This window comes from Notolepis coatsorum (assembly GCF_963971535.1).
Source record: "Notolepis coatsorum genome assembly, chromosome: 18".
NCBI classification, from domain to species: Eukaryota; Metazoa; Chordata; class Actinopteri; order Aulopiformes; family Paralepididae; genus Notolepis; species Notolepis coatsorum.
Window position 1 is genome coordinate 47853581 of NC_140182.1, and position 14995 is coordinate 47868575.

The window sequence follows — 14995 nt, forward strand, 5'->3', positions numbered from 1 at the left end:
TGTTCATTAAATTTGAGTTAATTCAATAAAACTAAATGTGCCAAATCTGGCATACATTGTAGGGTTCAAAATAGTGGTCTTACACTCAAGTGTCAAAAAGCAGAACTTATGGTACGTGGCCACATTAGCACTTGTATGACACACTGAGGGGAAATGGTTATACACTGTCAGCATGCTGAAATACTACTATAACTACTGTACTCAAATATAAGACCTGATCTCTTGAGTACTTTTTCAATCCAGTCTTTTCACCATGCTATTATTTTCTGATACTATCATTTGCATCTTGGTTTGTGTTTATTTTAAGCAGGTTACTCATTTGTAAGCCACAGGCTCTGACGGACTGTAGTCTGGGCACATAGGCGGCCAGTTCTTGGGAAGAATGGTTTCTGCTGTATGGCTCATGTTGTGCAATTACACAGTCGCCGTCACAGACGTGTTTCTCAAGAAATGTCGGCGGAGACCTCAAACAATGGCATTGTGTCCTCAGGTCGCTACTGATACTTTGTAAATCTGCAGTCTAGAGGTTGCCAGTAACAAGGTAACATACTGTTTGTCCTCGCATTCCTCTTGTGAAGGGCAGTATGCAGTAACATTAGGCCTAATGTATTAGTACAGGGCCTGCTATAGTCCTGACTTCTCCAGAGTCTGTCCGCTTCCATTAATTTGTGCTAAGCTCGGCTAGCTTGCAGCCAGATAGCTCTCTACTGAATGCACAGAGAGGAAATGGTAAATCGGTAAGTATCTATATTCTTGTCTGACTCTTTCCCATAATGTCGGCGTTCTGCTTTAACCGTTTGGTCTGTGTTTGTGTGCCGTCAGGAACTCCATGTCTCACCTGCGACAGGGGCGAGGGGGTGAGAACAGACGCAGCGTGTTTTACACCAACCACAACAGCACTGAGGAGTGGGAGATGGTGGATCCTCCAGCCAAGGACGTCCCTGAACAGAAAGCTCATCCAGACACACACAGACGTATGTCCTCTCCCTTCTGCCCCAGCAGCCTGCACTGGCCAGGGTCTGAGCACCACCGTGACTCTAGTTGACATGAATTAGCTGCCATTGTTTGTGAATAATTCCAGGAGATTGGATCTGTGAAGAAAATTATTGTTATGTAAATTTTGTATGGATGCCCCGCGGCAGATTTTCAGTATAAGGCAGTATAAGATTATACTGGAGTTATTGATTATACTGGAGTTGACACCGGAGTTGGTGTCATTGTCGCACGCTAACTAACCTAAAACATGCCGGCGGTGTGGAGCTATTAAACTGTCTGAGACAGATGTCACAAATACAATGTAAAGGACCTATAATACTGTTATACCAGCTGCTATAACAAAACAAACAAACTATTGGTATTGGCTGATATGACTCCTAAACGATCAGCGATTGCTATCTGTGGCAAACGAATAAAACATAAGGGCAACCCTAATATTTTGCCCTTATCTACTAAAACCACAAGTGAATGAACCTGGTTCCTTTGACCCTTAGATTCCATCGGCTCAGCTTTCACTTTTGACTTTGGGCGTAATTCGTCAAGGCCCAAGAGACCCTTCTTGCGGGACATGATGGGCTCCGGGAAGTTTGGGCGCGGCGCAGAGAGCCGCGGGGAGCCAGTGGAATGTAACGGCAGTAACGGCAGCAGACCCGTGGAGGCGCAGCTACGCCTGCAGAGACAGGAGGAGGAGCTCAGCCGCATCCAGCAGGAGCAGGAGCAGGAGCAGGCCAAACTCCACCAGGAGCAGGCCAGACTCCAAGAGGAGCTGGCCAGTCAGAAGGTATTTACAACTCTCTTGTTCTCTCTAGGGAAATGTAAGGGGTGGTGAAAAGTTCCAACAGAAGAAGATGCGACGATTTGCTTGTTGAGTAATCCTTTAATTACCAAATTTGCTCTGGGAAAATAGTTTTGAAATGTTGTGACATTGTGACATAGAATTTACATAAAAAACAACTGATTACATATTTGCTAATTCCTGAATGGCCTGATTTTGGTGTCAAGTCAGGCGGATATCTCCCTGTTCCTTCACCACCGACTTGAGGTGGAACTCTTCTGACTCAAGCATTCGGTGCAATTCTGACTCTCCTGCCGACACAGGAAGACGAGCGATAGTCATGCTCCTAGTCATTAGTCATGCTGGAGACCCAGGCGAGGAAACAGAAGCTCCCCTCGAAAACAATGGTCGATGTGTCCATCCCTCTCCCTTACTCCTGTTGTTTTGGTGGTACAGCCAGAGAGGACGGGCTCAGTGACAGAACAGTGTTCCATCAGGTAGCCTGGTGAATGTCAGGCCTACATAATGCGTGTGCTCCATTTGTGACGTTCCTTGTTTAATGCAGGTTAAACTATTTAAACTGTTTTCACTTTGCTGTTCGTGAAGCTTTTCCTCTCTATTTAGCGCTGGTTCTTGCAATATCCTCTCACACATTTCTTTTCGTTTTGAGCCGTTGTGAAATAACCACAAGAACGGCAAGCAGTAACATAACTGCGAAATGACCTCACCTCCCAGTAGGGCTGTAAAAATGTGCCAACATTTACTATTCATAAAAAATAAAAATAAAACACCATTTGAATATCTATTATCGCACATTATGTCCACAAGACGGCAAACCAATACAACAGGAGACATAACTAGTATAAAGTAATATATTGTCAAATTAAATAAATATCGTACCTACACCAGCATACAAAGAATAATGTATTCTCTCTTTCTTGCACTCTCTCTCTCTATCTGTGAGGAGAGATTGGTGCTAGATTGAGAAGGGGATGTCTCACGGAGCAAGATCAAATGAATGAAAGTTTACAGTATATAGACGGACATTCATACACCGCAACGTGCCTCCGAACAAGGTGTGATAAACATGGAACAATATATTTTCCTTGACATGAAACGGGAAATAGCAATCAAACCATTGGGGACCTCTATGATGCTTCTGTCAATTGGTTATTCAATATCTATTCAGTAGGCTATAGACTTTTGTAATGTTTTTGTTTAAATTAAATTAAGACACACAATCCACATAAAAAACGGAAAGGTAGACTACTTACATTCTTGACGCTATAACTCTCAAAACACTAGCGTTGGCACAAAAAATAATGATGTAACTTAGCTGACTAACTGGGTCAGCGTTTTATTCTGGTTATTTGCCAAAAACAAGACTGTCCACTTGTGAAGATGTCAGTGCCGATTTCTTTTTATTCACTATACTAACCAGGGATGCAAAGATATTTCTTTACCATCTAGGCCACATGAGGGTATTTTCCAGAGCCCAACATTTTCCACCACATGAGGGTTTGTTGAGCAGGTATTGGAGACTCTACATTTATTTTTTAAGCAGCAGAGTGTTGTCCTCCTTATATGACCTGGCCTCGCAATACGTATCTCCAAACAGATCCCCCAGAGCTGGCAGAGCGGTTTCCCAGCGGTTTGCTGGTCACAGGGTTGTCTGGCACTGGGCTCAGTAACAGTGTCAAGTCTCACTGCCAGTGCTGCCCTGTTCACTTGTTTCATCTCCTCCAGTAAGGCCACCTGCACCTCCTGCTTTCACTTGTTTCATCTCCTCCAGTAAGGCCACCTGCACCTCCTGCTTTCCTTCACTTGTTTCATCTCCTCCAGTAAGGCCACCTGCACCTCCTGCTTTCCTTCACTTGTTTCATCTCCTCCAGTAGAGCCACCGGCACCTCCTGCTTTCACTTGTTTCATCTCCTCCAGTAAAGCCACCGGCACCTCCTGCTTTCACTTGTTTCATCTCCTCCAGTAGAGCCACCGGCACCTCCTGCTTTCACTTGTTTCATCTCCTCCAGTAAAGCCACCTGCACCTCCTGCTTTCCTTCACTTGTTTCATCTCCTCCAGTAGAGCCACCTGCACCTCCTGCTTTCACTTCTTTCATCTCCTCCATGTAAAGCCATCTGCACCTCCTGCTTTCCTTCACTTGTTTCATCTCCTCCAGTAAGGCCACCTGCACCTCCTGCTTTCATTCACTTGTTTCATCTCCTCCAGTAAGGCCACCTGCACCTCCTGCTTTCATTCACTTGTTTCATCTCCTCCAGTAAGGCCACCTGCACCTCCTGCTTTCATTCACTTGTTTCATCTCCTCCAGTAAGGCCACCTGCACCGCCTGCTTTCCTTCACTTGTTTCATCTCCTCCAGTAAGGCCACCTGCACCTCCTGCTTTCACTTCTTTCATCTCCTCCATGTAAAGCCATCTGCACCTCCTGCTTTCCTTCACTTGTTTCATCTCCTCCAGTAAGGCCACCTGCACCTCCTGCTTTCCTTCACTTGTTTCATCTCCTCCATGTAAAGCCATCTGCACCTCCTGCTTTCCTCCACTTGTTTCATCTCCTCCAGTAAGGCCACCTGCACCTCCTGCTTTCATTCACTTGTTTCATCTCCTCCAGTAAGGCCACCTGCACCGCCTGCTTTCCTTCACTTGTTTCATCTCCTCCAGTAAGGCCACCTGCACCTCCTGCTTTCATTCACTTGTTTCATCTCCTCCAGTAAGGCCATCTGCACCTCCTGCTTTCCTTCACTTGTTTAATCTCCTCCAGTAAGGGCATCTGCACCTCCTGCTTTCCTTCACTTGTTTCATCTCCTCCAGTAAGGCCACCTGCACCTCCTGCTTTCACTTGTTTCATCTCCTCCAGTAAGGCCACCTGCACCTCCTGCTTTCATTCACTTGTTTCATCTCCTCCAGTAAGGCCACCTGCACCTCCTGCTTTCACTTGTTTCATCTCCTCCAGTAGAGCCACCTGCACCTCCTGCTTTCCTTCACTTGTTTCATCTCCTCCAGTAGAGCCACCTGCACCTCCTGCTTTCCTTCACTTGTTTCATCTCCAGTAAGGCCACCTGCACCTCCTGCTTTCCTTCACTTGTTTCATCTCCTCCATGTAAAGCCATCTGCACCTCCTGCTTTCCTTCACTTGTTTCATCTCCTCCATGTAAAGCCATCTGCACCTCCTGCTTTCACTTCTTTCATCTCCTCCATGTAAAGCCATCTGCACCTCCTGCTTTCCTTCACTTGTTTCATCTCCTCCAGTAAGGCCACCTGCACCTCCTGCTTTCCTTCACTTGTTTCATCTCCTCCATGTAAAGCCATCTGCACCTCCTGCTTTCCTTCACTTGTTTCATCTCCTCCAGTAAAGCCATCTGCACCTCCTGCTTTCCTTCACTTGTTTCATCTCCTCCAGTAAGGCCACCTGCACCGCCTGCTTTCCTTCACTTGTTTCATCTCCTCCAGTAAGGCCACCTGCACCGCCTGCTTTCCTTCACTTGTTTCATCTCCTCCAGTAAGGCCACCTGCACCTCCTGCTTTCATTCACTTGTTCCATCTCCTCCAGTAAGGCCACCTGCACCTCCTGCTTTCATTCACTTGTTTCATCTCCTCCAGTAAGGCCACCTGCACCTCCTGCTTTCATTCACTTGTTTCATCTCCTCCAGTAAGGCCACCTGCACCTCCTGCTTTCATTCACTTGTTTCATCTCCTCCAGTAAGGCCACCTGCACCTCCTGCTTTCATTCACTTGTTTCATCTCCTCCAGTAAGGCCATCTGCACCTCCTGCTTTCCTTCACTTGTTTCATCTCCTCCAGTAAGGCCATCTGCACCTCCTGCTTTCACTTGTTTCATCTCCTCCAGTAAGGCCACCTGCACCTCCTGCTTTCATTCACTTGTTTCATCTCCTCCAGTAAGGCCACCTGCACCTCCTGCTTTCCTTCACTTGTTTCATCTCCTCCAGTAGAGCCACCGGCACCTCCTGCTTTCCTTCACTTGTTTCATCTCCTCCAGTAAGGCCACCTGCACCTCCTGCTTTCCTTCACTTGTTTCATCTCCTCCATGTAAGGCCACCTGCACCTCCTGCTTTCATTCACTTGTTTCATCTCCTCCAGTAAGGCCACCTGCACCTCCTGCTTTCATTCACTTGTTTCATCTCCTCCAGTAAGGCCATCTGCACCTCCTGCTTTCATTCACTTGTTTCATCTCCTCCAGTAAGGCCACCTTCTGTTTATGTTCCCTTCTTCGAAGTGTGGATCCAAGTAACTAGCTTTGTTCAGCAGCAGGAACACCCTCTTTTCCTCACTATACCGCTTCTCCAGATCGGTAATGATCTGTGTCTTCATCAACGCCGGTGGGTCGTCTGGCGTTCGCTTGCCCAGGCGAGAGAATAGAACGTGTTTTAAAGGCTGTGCGGCCGACGCAGTTCGATATGTTGCCACTTTGAGTTTGAAAGGATTAAGAACCCTTGTATCTGTAGTAAATAAATATGCATTCATATTACGACAGGTTTGCATTTGTCCAGCCTACAATTACAATATATTATTCACACAAAGTAAGTATGGTCAACAATTACAATTAAATTGTTACAATTAGGTCCACCATTCTACCTATTTTTAAAGAGTGATTTTCGATCAGCATTTGTTGAAGCATGAACGCCAGTGTTGAAAAGACAGCTCAGTTGATCCAGTATTTAAAAACGGGTAGACCAAACTGGTGGCCCTATTAATTGAATGGAAGAGACACATTAAGACGTAACTGACATAATTGCTAGCATTGTCAATGTCCACTAGCATTGTCTGTTGTAATGGCAATCACAGATTCCCTTTTTATTCCATAGACATCCAATATGTCTTGAGTGCATTCGCCTACATTCTCTGCAGTGTGGCTTTCCCTCAGCTCTTTTGTTTTGAGCACATAACAGAACTGTTTTGAGTCGTGCATTTCCCAATCGTCTGAAAACTGAAAGTCAAGTGGACTGTTGCTGTGTTGTAGAATGCTGTTGCTAACAAGGTCCACCCATCCGTGGTAAGAGCCACGTCTTTGTCTTTGAGTAATTCCTTTTGTCTGAGGTGCTGTTGTAGATTCATCAGATTTTATTGGAGATTGTTCCACGGCTAGACATACGTGATTTGTTGACCTCTGCGGCCGAGTTGGGATCTGAACTCTCTGCCATCATGCCATGCAGTTGTTGCATTATTAGCACGTTCTTCAGATCAAGGAATAGACCTACATTTTGTTTTCAATTAGCTAAATTAAAGTGACGTCATGGCTCCTCCTGTCTGTCATGCAGCGCGTTCAGATCCATGCGAGAAGTCATGAAGTCGAGAAGTTATTTTTTTTTTCTTTTCTTTTACAATCTAATGTATGTTTTACATTTATTTGACAAGTCTTATTATTAATTTGACTATAGAGTATTCGTTAACAACCCTACCTCCCTGTAAACTGTCATTGCGTATTAAGGGTGGGAACTGGGAATCACCAGAGACCCCATAACACAATACTGCCATATATTGCGATTTATTACCTTTTTTCAACTGCAAATGATGTCCCCAAGAGAACATTATGCAATAAAAAATATATATACATCTGTTTTATCTAATAAGATAACGTTTTCAGTCTGTTCACCTCATTCCAATTATTCCTATTGCATTACAATGGGATTGTTAAGCACATTCAGGCACACTTCCTCAGATAAACTGTTTGATTTAGATTGCATGCTCTGTAATTGGATAAAGATCAGCCTGCACATAGTGGTCATGAGGTTAATCAATTCTCTGCAATGATCACTGAGGTCCCGGTGACGACATGGGCCACTGTGAAACACAAACACTAACTACCATTCTTTAAAAAAAAAACAATCAATCAAAACTGTTCCTGATTTGGCTTTGTGATGACATTTACTTCCACTGTTAGATTAGGCTTTAATCAGAACGTTAGTGTGGAGCTGCCTGGTTGGGCTGGTGTGTATTTGTTTAAGGCCATAACCTCTATCTCAAACTCTGCCCTCTTTTCTCTGCCCTTTTCTCTGCCCTCTTTATAATCCTCCAATTATAACTTTGTCTGAAGAAAGCAACAGTTGTTATTGGAGGATCAAAAAAGAGGGCGGGTTTGAGATGGGTCAATAGCCGGTGCTGAAAAGGTGGATCTCCAGTGGGCATGTTGCTCATATTATGTCGGATTTTGTCAGAGATTTGAGCCTGACAAATTAATCTTCTCTACCAGGAACTGGTGAGGCTGCTACAACAGACCCTCAGGACCTCCCAATGTGAGAGACCCCCAGTTAGTCGTCCGGTGGGCCGCCCAGCTCCAGCCCCGCCCACAGGTTCACCTCCGGCTCCGGGCCAGTGCCCTTCCCCTGCAGTGTCCCAGGAGGAGGTCCCCCAGGTGGAGGCTCTGCTCCAGGAGAGGGAGGGGCAGATCCAGGCCCTGTGTGGTCACATGGAGCGCCTCGCCCTGGAGAAGGAGAGCCTGCAGCAGGAACTGAAGGGCCTGAAGGTCAAGGTGGGGGAGATTAATGACCAGCTGGGCATGTTGATGGAGACCATCCAGGCTAAGGATGAAGTCATCATCAAACTCTCCCAGCAGAGCACCGAGAACAGCGGCCAGACCGGCGAATGTGGTTCACCACCCCCGGAGCAGCAGGAAGTGGACAACCTCAAGGTACGCTTGAAAGATACCAAGTAGGGGCGAGAATCTGTTGAGAATCTCACTATTTGATTTGATTGCGATCCATTGCGAGGCAATTCGTTACATTTGCTTCCAGATTGCTTTGTGTTAAGAAGCTTGTATATTGTATGAGTCTTTCTGCTTGCCTAACCTTCAATCTGTAGGATTTAGTGAGCTAATGATTTATACTTCTAAGATCATGAGAACGTTGAAACCAAATTGCAAGACTGAAAACTGAAGACAGAATCTCAATTCACCCCCCACCCCCCTAATACCAAGAGTTGGAGTATATAGATTAGAAACTGAGAGTGAGAGTTTATACAAGACGTGGGCAAAATGGGAGAGCTGGACATATCTAGAAGGCCTCATTCTCAGGTGGGAACCAGTAGACCTCTGCAGTTGTAGAATCTAGTAACCCACCTTTGATTTTATACTGTCGAACAGCCCATTATCCAAATTATTTGTCGCAGTTTTCTCCATGGACTGCTGCCAGCAGCTGGAGAACAAACGGCTGCAGGACTTGAACTGTTGGGAATGTCTGACCCCTGACCACTAAGTGTGTCTGACTCTTAACCACCAAATCCTGGACTATAACGTATATTATGCCAGTTAGGGTACAGACCCTCACCTGCACCTTGTGTCTACCGTCTACTTTTACTCATAGTTATATTCAGTTGAAACTTTCTTTTCTTTTCATCCGTTGCCTATATTTATTATTATTTCATTGTAACATAATATAACAGATAGGGCATACAGACCCTCATCTACACCTTTATTTATACTGTTTATTTTTTATATTTCATATTCAAATAAGATTTTATTCTTTACACTGTTTATTTTTCTCCATATCTTTATATTCATATTTAATTGTATTGCTTATATTTATGTCTTTCTTCTATTACCCTGCCCATTCCTGTGCCTCCCCTCCCCCATGCTGCTATGATGCCCTGAATTTCCCCAGGGGGATCAATACAGGAATATCTTATCTTGTGATATTATGACAGGGAAATATGTCTTCTCTTTTCCAGGACGGTCTTCAGGGCTACAAAACTCAGAACATGTTCCTGAACAAAGAGATCCTGGAGCTGACGGTGTTGCGAAGGAACGCAGAGAGCAGAGAGAAAGCTCTTGAAGCCAAGGTACTTGACGCTGGTGTGTTCGTTGGTTGATGGTACAGTATTCTGTAAATAGAACAAGGAAGATGGAGTAAGTTGTTATGGGGAAGTCCAGCATTAACCCCAGCCGTTGCCCTCTAAACTCATCTAAAAATGCCAACTCGGACAAAGGAATAGGACATTTCTAGGGAAGCACCCATATAGTTTTTGAGTCGGATACGGATATTTGACTCCCCTCCCCCCACCAGCCGATCAATTGTAGACAAAGTGAACTGTTTTACATTTGTTATTTTAAAGAAATTTGCTTGTTGGGGTCATTCTGTTGTTCACTTATATTAAGCAACACGCTCCCAGTAAAAAGGTGACAAAATGCCACTTCTATGATCACCTGTGTGTGTGTATATATATATTATACGGTTAAAATACAAACAAATTCAAAAGTCCACACAAGAACAATATCAATCAATAAGAATATTTATTGAATTAAGGCAAAATCCAGTTTGATAGGCAAGAGTATGGTCATAAACAGTCCGATGGTCAAAAACACAAAACAGGCTCGCAGACAGAAAAAGGGATTGTTCAATACTCGGGGTAGTCATCCGGTCCAGGGTCAGTACACAAGGGGGTTTCTCAGCCAGTCCAGGGTCCAGTACACAAAGAACACCTACTCGCCTTCACCTCTCCTCTCACTACCTCTCACCTTCACAACTCCGAATACTACAATTAGGGATGCCCCGATTGATCAGCCAGCGATCGGTATCGGCCGATATTCAGTATAAATATGAGATCGGTGAATTCCGCTAATGTTTTATTTTCGCCGATTGTGAAAACCAATCAATGCGCGCGAAAAACATGATCCAATTCTCAGCGGAGTTCTCACTCGCTCTTCTCTCACAGCCACACAGCTGCTGCTGCTGCACGTCTTGCCCCTCCTCCTCCCCCTCACAGAGCCATGTCAACAAATGCATTCTAACTAACCTAGAACATGTCGGTGGTGTGGAACTATTTCAAGGTGTCTGAGACAGATGTAACAAATGCCATCTGCAACATATGCCAGAATAAAATACCTCGTGGGGGAAACGATGTCAAGAGTTTCAACACAACGAATTTAATACGACATTTGAAGTCTCATCACGCAGCAGAGCATTAACACATCTTGCGCCATTCACGTTGTACGACGTGTTTCAAGTTCATGCTAATTCTGCCAATCCACGGCGTACGACGTTATTGAGATCATATTTCATATTTTCGCCATGTTATTCATATTTCCCTCATGGAGCCTCGTCTGATGCAGTGGAACTCGGCGCAATGCTTCAATACTGCCCCCCCCCCCCCCCCTCCGTTCACCTGCGCATGATCAGTCATAACGTTTAGGTACAGTTGAAATTTTTAATATAGCGTGGATCGGCAACAAACGGCATTTGATAATGTATATATGCATTTATGCCTATATCTCACGTTCTAGGAATTACTGCAGAAAACGATAAAAACATATTTATATTCTAGACGGTATTTTCGTATGAATGTGTGAATGAAAAAGTAAAACGTTCCTACATCCTGAACGATAGATAATCGATGTTGAATGGGCCATAGTAATGTCGATTTAGCAATACAATTTAAAAAGTTATAGCCCTGCAAAGAAGGTGAACATCTCCATAGACTTACAGTGCTGGCAGAGAATGGTATAAGATGATCAAACTCCGTGGCAGTTAATGTGTTAAGCTAACCAAGGCGGCGAGTAAAAAAAATTAAAATAAAAAATAAAAGTCTGAGGAAACAAAGCGGCCGCTAATGCAAACCACGTTAGAGAGCACATGTGCGTATAGCGGTGGTAGTCAGAAGGCTAAGGCGATCACACGCAAAGTAATGGTATTCATAGGGCTCGACGACCAGCCATTAAGTGTAGTCGAAAACATAGGACACTGTGGCAAGAGCGTACCTCTCTGCCCCCTGCACAAGTGTGGATAGTGAGCGCTTGTTCAGCGCTGCATCCAACATCGTGGATGAACACAGGAACAGAATTACATCCGAAAAGGCAGAGATGCTCCTCTTTATTAAAAAGCATCTGCCAACGATGCTTAACACATTGGTTGCCAACAACGAGAAATCTCGTTGTTGGCCGCCATGCGTTTGTTGCCAATAACGAGATTTCTCATTATTTAATCGTTATTTCTTTTATTAGCGATATCCATTCATTTTTCATCCGTCCAGCCTGACATTATCATTGGGAATGGCGATGAGCTCAAAGGGCAAATACCGCCCCCTATCGTCTCCCGGATTGTAATGCACATCATTGGATTGGATTGAGTGAAAAAGTGCATCAGAGAAATACTCCGGTCCAGGATTTTCCTATCTCTGGCAAGCAGTGTCGTGTTACCAGATTCACTGGCGAGGCTGGAAGCAGCTTGGATTATGCGTTTCAGACTATAACGTTGGATCGATAAACGCGATCAATATTTGGAATGGCGATCAGGAATTGGATTAATCTTTTTGCAGAACATCTGATCTGAGGTAAGGAATCTATGTTACCAGTTTTGGGTTAATCAGAGTTGTGTGTGTGGCGTTAGGCGCTGAGCGCGGCACGAATAAATGATTTATTTTACCTAATTGACTCTACTCCTTCCGTGGCAAAAGTATCTCCCATCCTTCACATGTCCATGAGAGCGGGGGATGAGATCTGCCACAATATACACACTATATATATAAAAATATAACTAACTCAAACCCGCTTGATCCTCCAATCACAACTGTTGCTTCCCTCAAAAGAGGGCGGGTTTTGAGATGGGTCAATTGTGTTTTTCAAACACTGTGCCAATATATCAGTGCATCCCTATGAATAAAAGCAAATGTTTTCCTGTTAGTAAAGGTAATTTGTTTAATCTCTCTCTTGTGTCTTTGCTTCAGTACACCGTCCTGGAGGCTAAACTGTGTCAGGTGGAGAGTAAGCATCTGGTGCTGCTCCAGGAGGTGAAGACCCCAGTGTGCTCCTCATCGGACCAGGGCTCAGCCCACGGCCCCGCCCACGAGGTCATCTCCAGGCTGCTGCAGGACGCCCTGCAGGTGGAGAGCGCCGACCACCAGGACCACCAAGACCACCCCATCTTCAGACCTCATACTGTCAGGTAAAGACCACCCCATCTTCAGACCTCATACTGTCAGGTAGAGACCACCCCATCTTCAGACCTCATACTGTCGGGTAAAGACCACCCCATCTTCAGACCTCATACTGTCAGGTAGAGACCACCCCATCTTCAGACCTCATACTGTCAGGTAAAGACCACCCCATCTTCAGACCTCATACTGTCAGGTAGAGACTACCCCATCTTCAGACCTCATACTTTCAGGTAGATACTCTGCACTTTATTATCACTGTCACTCGTGAGAGACTTTGAACATCTCTCTCGAAAGAACAGAAGTTTCTTGATGAAAATTTTGATTTGAGATGGTAATTCCTCTTTCCCTCATTTAAACTCTCAGACCCACATGCACAATTGCTTTCCCTTAGGGGTTTTGTCTGTACCGTTGCATGAACAAGTTCAGGGAAATATCCCAGTATTTCTCAATCAAGTCAACATACAGCCGGTTAGTGTCTGTTTGACTTGTGCAGGTGCACCATTGTAGTGAAGGAGAGAACACTGCTAGGTGAACACTGTTGCGTTTAAATCAGAATTCACAGTTGGGAAAAGAAGTTGTTCTCTGCAGTTAGGCAGCATATTTTGTCAACACTCTTGTAACTGTTGATTGTGATTGAATGTTGGATCTGCATTATGGTTTGATGTGGGACCATCTGCTTCGTTTAATAACGGGTGCTCTTCATGCATACAGTTAACAAGCCAATAACTCCCAACAAGTGTAGGAAGATAAAAATGTTGTTCAAACTACATTTTGGGTAACACTGCACTTTTGGAGTATTGTCAGTGATGGATTTATTATTACCATGACTGAGACTCTGACCAGCTCCTCTCCTTCCCACAGTGAATACGACGTGTACGGCTTCAAGACGGTCCCGGAGGAGGAGGACGAGGAGGAGAAGCTAGTCGCCAAGGTGAGAGCCCTGGAACTTAAGTCCCTGTCCCTGACCGACCAGGAAGTGTCCGTGGGGGTGAAGTGGGAGAACTTCCTGGCCAGCACCATGAACCGGGACCTGGTGCGCTCTCCGGAGCTCAAGGCCCTGATGCGCAGCGGCGTACCCCACGTGCACCGCTCCAAGGTGTGGCACTGGTGTGTCAACTTCCACGTCAGGAAGTTCCGTGACCACCTGGCGCCGGACTACTACGAGACTCTGCTGCAGGTGGCCCGGCAGAAGCCCAACCCGGCCTCCAAGCAGATCGAGCTGGACCTGCTGCGTACGCTGCCCAACAACAAGCACTATGCGTCCCCCAGCGCAGAGGGTGTCCAGAAACTCCGGAACGTGCTGATGGCGTTCTCCTGGAGGAACCCAGACATCGGCTACTGCCAAGGACTCAACAGGTACCGGAGAGGAGAGAGCCATTCTCAGGGTTCGCACAAGGTCCTTGAAGTGCTTAAAGTGCTTGGTTTTTTACCAAAAAAAGTCAAGGCCTGGAATTCCTTGAAAACAGAATTTTTTTTAACAAGGTGCTTAAAAAGTCCTTGAAATTCAAATCAACCATTCACATTTAAAGTGTTGTTCATCCATGATAAAAAATGTCTGAATCAAGAATTATTCTTTTTTTTATTTAAAGTTTAACTAATTGTCGGAAATTGGTTTTAAGCCATAAATATTGGATCTGATTTTTTTTCTATAAAAACAGCATTTAACCCTTTGATCGCCGGGGTTAAATTCATCATTTACCATGGATCGCCAGCCCTATTTAACATGGAGAAGTTCCCCTTCTTTGCAGGGCTATAACTTTTTAAATTGTATTGCTAAATTGACATTACCATGGCCCATCAAAGTCCTATATCTATTGTTCAGGGTGTAGCAACGTTATACTTTTTCATTCACATATTCATACTAAAATACGGTCTAAAGTATAAGTATGTTTTTATCGTTTTCTGCAGCTTTCTCCAGAACTTGATTTATAGCCCTAAATGCATTATATTGATGATCAAATACAGTTTGATAGCGATCGGTGCCAGATAAAAAATGTCAAATGGACGTGGTTCTAGAAGTTACTACGTATGATCTGATGATGACCGGATGGGCGGGGGGTCGTTTATAATTCCGTGGGCAACGTTATATCATTCATCTAGTGTGGGTGATATGATCATTAGAGCAGTTAGTATAGAAGACATTAGAAAATAATGCTGAAACCAGGGTTTCCGTTAGAAAAAATTGTTGTCGGTCTCCGTGACCTGCAAGATTTCAATCTACCGGACAAATGAGATTAATTCCGGTCATAGTTTAGAATAAAGAATGTCATCCTCAAGGCATGTAGATTTATAATATTATTACTTAAAACTAGGCTACTTTTGCGTATACA

The 14995-nt window shown here is 44.6% G+C and overlaps 1 protein-coding gene across 1 annotated transcript in view; it reads left to right on the forward strand.

Annotated features, from left to right (window-relative positions):
- tbc1d2b (TBC1 domain family, member 2B) overlaps positions 1-14995 on the forward strand; it is a 50290-nt gene that overhangs the window by 22428 nt on the left and 12867 nt on the right. The window contains exons 4-9 of the mRNA XM_084335448.1: positions 823-974; positions 1491-1777; positions 7993-8430; positions 9465-9575; positions 12456-12673; positions 13527-14021. Coding sequence (XP_084191574.1) covers positions 823-974; positions 1491-1777; positions 7993-8430; positions 9465-9575; positions 12456-12673; positions 13527-14021 — 1701 coding nt within the window. The remainder of the gene's footprint in view (positions 1-822; positions 975-1490; positions 1778-7992; positions 8431-9464; positions 9576-12455; positions 12674-13526; positions 14022-14995) is intronic.